Genomic DNA, 7,036 nt, shown 5'->3' with positions numbered 1-7,036 from the left:
TATTTTGAGATATTGCTGGTGGACATGATATTTAATAAATAAAGGTAACGCACAAAACGTTAAAAAAACGCCCCTTTGGGCGTAATATAAAATCTGAGAGTCTTCAGATTTTTTATTTTTTTCCTCCTTCTTTTTTTTTTTTCATTTTTACTAAGCTCCATAAGGAAGTAGATATAGATATACTTAGAATTATAGAATGAGCTATTCATATATATCCACAAAGATAACTAAAATAGATCTGCTGTGCTACGATAAACTGGGGCTTGCCTGGATTATTCCCTCTCTCTGAACACTGCAGACTCCTCATTCGCCTCCCAACTCCATTTGTCCAAACGTTAATATTGTTATTTTAATATTATACTTTAAAGCATATAAATATTTTAACAGTTTCGGAGTAATGCGTTTTTTACAGACCAAGCGTTCTTTTATCATGACCTATCGTAGAGCAAGTCGCAGTCTACATAAATTTTAAATTTTCACTTAAGAATATGCTTTATAATTTAAATTAAATTAATGATCCTTTAAAAAGTAATGATAACTGATGTTTGAATCAGAAAATTAAATTATTATTGTCATGCATGCCCATTTATTAAATAAGAACATTAAATAAATTCTAATGATGACATTTTATTTCTGCTCTTGTGATTTTTCCTTGTATCTGTCCTTTTAATTCTCATAAACTCCCTAATAACTTCCTTACATGTTGATATTTTGGAAAATTCCCTGCTATTAAATTATTACTGAAACACTATATCTCAAATATTAAGATATATGGTTTCAAATACTAAAATATAAGATACAATATGTCTCAAATACAGAGAATTTTTTTCCTCATATGCGAGACAGATCCGTTTGAAGAAAACTAATAAGCTGAGATGTCTGCTTGTAATTCATTAATGGTACGCGAAGATGTAGCTTAACGGGACAAGTAACCTCTTCCACTTGCCTCTTGGTTATGGGCCGCCGTCGCAAGCTGCAATTGAAAATAAACTGAAGAGGAATCCTCTCCCTTCAACAGACTCTCCATTCATTCGCCTGGAGGATTGTGACGTCAGGTAAAAAAAAAACCGGTCGTCGGCCTAGTCACACGTTGCAGGCGGCACTCGGTCAAGTTCAGGGAAGCGCGGGCCTCAGCGCAAAATAGGATCAGCTTCCTCGCAGGTAGCACGCTGGTTAAGATACTCAAGAGTTCCTCACCGAAGTCTAACAGGAGGAGGGACTGCGGTGTTTCTAAAACACACACAAGGATGGTAGCACCTCGGTCATCCCTAAAACTTGATACTGAGCAAGGGCTTGGATGAGAAAGTGCCCAGAAGTTGTTTGTTTACATTTAGTCAAATTAAATCCTTGGTGGCGTACAATTTCGCACCATGCCGGATATTGTGCCAGTGCTTCCGGCACTTGTGCCACTCGCCACCCTTCTGTATATTTTTGGATCGGAATATCTAGTGCCACTTTCTACAGATAAAGTGGACTCGGAGTATGATTACATAGTCGGTAAGTGACTGTTTTATGCTTATTAAGAGTACCATTCTTTTACATTTTCTTTCGAATGAATAACACTTTTATGCTTTTTCTTATATAGGTTATTAATACATTCCTTTTCGCAAAGATAACCCTTCTAATATGCTTACGAGACATCTTTCAAAAATCAATGTCAAATACATATTTTTGTGTATATATATATATATAATAACATAAACAAAATGGAAAGCAGGACTACTTTTTAAAATCCTGCGCTTTGTCTGCAGAGATTTAGTTAATTTGATTGTATATATATATATATATATATACATATATATAATATATATAAAATAAAAATATAAATTTTTTTTCAAAATATTTAAAACGTTTCAAAGGTAAATTCCTAAATTACATCTCACATTTTAAAATAAAAACAAAGATCTTTTTCAAAATATTTAAAACCTTTTAAAGGTAAATTTCAAAATTACATCACACGCCTTTTTTTCTTTTTTTTTTTTTCCTTGACAATTACATTATTTTTAGTAGTTACGGCTGAAAGTGTTGTAAATCTGTTTTCGCCTGAATAAACGTACATTTATTATTTATTAAGACTGTAAAATGCATAAATTAATATTTTTTGAGTGATGGTGTTCATCATTTATTCATGATTTGTTTATTAATTAGATTATTAAATGATAAAATTTCAGTAAGGTTTAAATTAAAAGTTGTTGTTGGATGTACTGAAATGCGAAAGAAAATATTTTTCAAAACAAATAATTTAAATTTGCCTACTATAAAAATGATTAACTGAAACTTAAAATTCCCTAAAAATACTCTAATTATTTTTCAATGTTAAAATAAAATTGCATTATTGAAGAACATATCTAGAAAAGTGCAGTTATTATATTAATGTTTTGCATATTAAAATTAATATACTTTGAAACTATAGTTCTAATAATGAGCAGTAAATATTTTAAGTTAATTCATTAATTTTTTTATTTCATATAAATCATATATTACAACTTTATTTATTATTAATTTCGTTTTGGCATTTTGCGTTGATTCACTATAAGCGGCGAATCACTTTTTGAATTGTTATCACCAAATATTGGAGCCCTGTGTTATATTTAAACACATTAAATAATGAAGACTCTGCATAAATGTATGTATGCTTCTCGCATTATGACAAAACAACGGTACATGGAGCCATCAAATTTTGAATAACGTATGTCTCCACCCGAATATGGGCATCTGGAAGCCCAAATTTGGAATATGGATTATATCTAAAGTATGCAGGATATGCAAGCTTATAGAAAATGGTTCAATGTCTTATACGACCTATGAATATCCTTTTCTGTATGAAACTGGGCTTAACATTGTCATGTTTTATTTAATAGTTTTAATTAATTATTTTTTGTTCCCATTTTAAGAAAAAAATTAATTGCTACATAATTTTGAAAGTAAGATGCAATCTTAGACATACGCATACACATGAAGGAGCATAATTAGTCCCGTACACATGGAAGAAAGCGTAATTAGTTACACAATTGATATAATTAGTCAAAAATTTGTTTTATGTCATCAAGTAATTTTAAATATAAGTGAGAAATATTTCGTAAATTTTCAATTAAATTTAACAATGTTTTATAATGATATCATGAATTAATGTATATTAACGAAAGCAGAATGAAGATATGAATAATATATTTTTAGAATTTTTACATTTGTTTCCTTAATGCTGAATATTCATGCCACCGATATTTTGTTATCAAAATATTCCAATGTGAGCAATTCATGATCGTATGAAATAAAATAAAAATTATCTTATATGGACTTTTTAGCTATAGCCCATCATAAGACACATTTTCATTTGAGGAAAATGTAAAAGAACTCAACAGCATATTAATTAAAGCAACCGTTGGCTTGCGTAACAGATTATCTTATCTTAAATTGACAGAGCATTTACGCAAAAAATATTTGAAATCATTCCAGAAAATTCATATAAATTTCTTTTTAATCAGTTTTTTAATTCAAAATTTTCTTTCTGATGTGTTTCAAATTTTCATTCATATCCATTGCACCAAAATAACGTTCATGATTATTCCAAATTTAATGCCTTAAATTTTGTAACATGTTATGTTAAGACTACTAAAAATAAATCTAGTTGAGAGTTGTCTGTAGGAGTTTGCACAATTGAAGTATGAGAACGTATATATGCAAGCAATATATTTAGTGGTATGGTTAAACACTATGGCACACAGTGTTCAAAGTTATGGTTAATCTTCATGATTTTACATATTAGCTATTAATTATGATTAGCCACATTATTAGAATATATGGCTAATCATAATTAATAGTCTTACGATTCATCATCACATTTGGTAAAATGGTTAATCTAGCAGTTTGCCTTAAATTACTATAACAAATCAAAAATGGATTGCCCATAAATTTCATTTTGCAGTACACTCTTATATGTTCTAAAAAGAAATGCTTGAAAAGTTTCACTATTAGTAGTGAAATATTATGGAAACATTGAAAACTTTATTGTTTCATTTCACTTGACTTACAGAATAAATCCTCATTGTTTTTAAAGTGAATTTAAAAAGAAAAAGGAAATTTAAAAACCATCAATAGAACATAAAATATTTTTGTTGTTGGCTTAATTATTTGAAAATAGGTTAGCTTGCTGCTCACTTCTACGGAGATTTTACAAGTTTTAAGTTTTCGTTAATTACCTTAGCTGGATAATAATAATTCTGAATGTAAAGTATTAAGTTTTTTCTTTACAGATAAAGATATTTTTTATTTTTGAACTGATTTCAATCCGAATAGTAGGATAAGGTTTCTCACTGAATAATGAGAATTTTTGCTATGTTTCTAACGAGAATGTTGTATCTTTTATCTCCCAAACTCATTTTTTAACGTTTCTAATTTATCCTTTTAAAATCTGCATTTCTTAATACGAATGTATCTTAATCACGGAATATATATATATAGGACATTAAAAATGCTACTTTATGTGGAGTTCTAGCATAAAGTGATGAATGATCTAATAGTAAATATAAAAGGCAAATTCAAGTACTTTTCACTCGAACGGTAGTAACTCAATATACGAAATACGTTACAGAGAATGGCAATAATATGCAACATATATAATAAAATGTATTGCAACGAATGTATTTCGTTTAATTATCTAATCAAACTATAAATAACTACATCAAATAGGAATACTGCTCATTGTTCAGTTGTAATAGAATAAGATAAAAGTGAAGTTTGATGAATGAATAAAATTAGATTTTCTAAAGACAACTGAAAAACAAATTAGGAATAGTAATAAAAAAAGATGATAGTTATTTTTGGGGGGGTTGTTATCAGAACATTGTCGTCTGTTAATGTTCTGATAATAATCTAATAGATCTATATAAAATAGTCTTTTTCATAGTTTTCAATGAAATATCATGAAATGTTTTAAATTTTAAGTAAGGAAAATTTTCTTTCTTTCTTTTTTTTTTTTTTTTCCTTTCTTTTCTTTTCGTTTTTTTTTTTTCCTTCCGTGTTGAATAAAAAAACATTTCCTCACACGGTGACGATTTTCATTTCATTATAACGTATTCAACGCTTTGATAAGAATATACAATTTTTTCATTGTTTGAAGTTCAAAATAAGTCTGCATGAATAATTACAAAAGTTATGATGCTGTGTGTTTCTTCCAAGTTTTTCCCCCTTCACCTCTGTTATCGCAACAAAAACATGAGATAATGTTTAATTTATAATATCACGGTCCATATATCCAAAATTTTTAACATGCAAATTAAATAAATGAAGGTTCCTCTTTTGATCTAAAGTAGGTTTTGCGTACATTAGTAAAATTAACCTATGACATACTACGTAACCTTTGATTGGAGGATCATAGTTTATGTAGGACAGGATGAATATGGGATGTATCTTCCTCCTCTTCCTGTTGCATTTCTTGGGAAAGGTCAAAGTCATGAGGAATGAAAATTCCTCATCTAATCCACCAAGTAAGATGCTATGATATAATAAATGGCGAGAAATCTTTTTTCTTGAATATTTCTGAGTATTCATGTGGGAAGTAAATAAGTTACTCGCATTTTTGCTGTTTTGATAAGAGAAAGTTATCAATGAAATACATTTCAGATTTCAGATCTTCAAGGAAGTTCACATTTATATATGAGATATAAATGACGTGGCTCTTTAACTTAACTGTTTTTATTTTAAAAATAAAGCTGTGCTATTCAAACTGAGTTCGAAGTTCTATGGGGATCTGCAACTCTTTTGTAAAAAAAATAATTTTTATGTCAGTTAATAACTGTTCTATCAGAGTGAACAAGAAAATATAAAAGCATTTTTAAGACATTTTCATCGAGCCTTACAGCATTTTTCTGCTTATTCCAAATTAGTTTACCAAATTTTATTATTCGACAGCAATTTTGAGTAACAGACATTTATTATTTTTTTTTTTTTTTTACACACACACACACACAAAAAAAAAAACTTTACTGATATAAGCCAATACAATTAGTGATAATTTATTACGCAAAATAAAAATCTGGTTAGTTGGTTTTGATATTTTATCTCGGATAGATTTTTTCTTAAAGTCTTAGAATAAGATATTAACATTTTAGATTTTTCATTTCTTTTATAGCGTGTTTTCATAGCAAACATATCCTGATGGAGATGTTCTCTTTAATCTTCGCTTACGAATCGTTTGGGAAAAGAAACCAATGTGAAGCTTTTAAAATAAATAAATGATATGTTATGCTCCAATGCACTGCACTTTTTTAGGAACTCACTAATTAGTTTTCTGTAGTTTTCCACTTTCTGGTTTCATAAGAAGCCCATTACCCCCTTTGTTGAAAGGCTCCTTTCGTAATATCCAACATTCAAATTCTGGAGCATTTGCTAGTTCTCTCAAAAGCTCACCATTGATCAAATGGATAAGACCGCTAAACACCAGCAGTTCGATCCAGATCTGTATCATAGCAACCGGTTCTGCTGTCTGGACGTTTTCGTGTTTTTCTCCATGTATAATACAAATGAGATCTAGTTTTCCTTAAAAAATATTCCAGGAGAGCATTATTTCCCTCAAAGGATTTCGCCTTCGAGTGCTTTGCCATAAAACTAAACGGACCCTGCTTGCGAACTATAAAAAATTACTTCAAGTTTGGTTTATGTAATTAAAACTTTCTTTATAAAAAATACGAAAACACCTTCCTTTGATATCCTTGTAAAATATTTTCATTAAAACTAGTTTAATGTGAGAAGGTAACATTCACCTTTTTAAAATGGATATCAGAAATCGTGTTTTTAAACTTTAGAGCTAATGTTTTCCATTTAGGGCAGAAATGTTTAATGAACAGTTTTCTATGTCCTTCTTGTCCCACTCATAAACATGGGACAATATTTTATTTACATAAATGTTAATACAAAAAATAGAACTGTCACTTTTAGACTTCTGTAAGCATACTATGAATGTTTGTTGTAATTTAAATTAATGAGCAGATATTTTAAATTATTATGTGATTCTTTCGTGCATAGAAAGATAAAAAAT

General features: G+C 29.1%; 1 protein-coding gene across 1 annotated transcript in view; it reads left to right on the top strand.

Annotated features, from left to right (window-relative positions):
- Positions 1–1,123: 1,123 nt before the first annotated feature.
- LOC118202899 (glucose dehydrogenase [FAD, quinone]-like) overlaps positions 1,124–7,036 on the top strand; it is a 184,538-nt gene continuing 178,625 nt past the window's right edge. Inside the window, exon 1 of the mRNA XM_085815908.1 lies at positions 1,124–1,497. Coding sequence (XP_085672034.1) covers positions 1,371–1,497 — 127 coding nt within the window. The 5' untranslated portion in view covers positions 1,124–1,370. The remainder of the gene's footprint in view (positions 1,498–7,036) is intronic.

This window comes from Stegodyphus dumicola, chromosome 1 (genome assembly GCF_044657685.1).
Source record: "Stegodyphus dumicola isolate Sdum_Otavi_A_Nest chromosome 1, ASM4465768v1".
Lineage (NCBI taxonomy): Eukaryota > Metazoa > Arthropoda > Arachnida > Araneae > Eresidae > Stegodyphus > Stegodyphus dumicola.
This window is presented reverse-complemented; position numbering and strand designations above follow the sequence as displayed.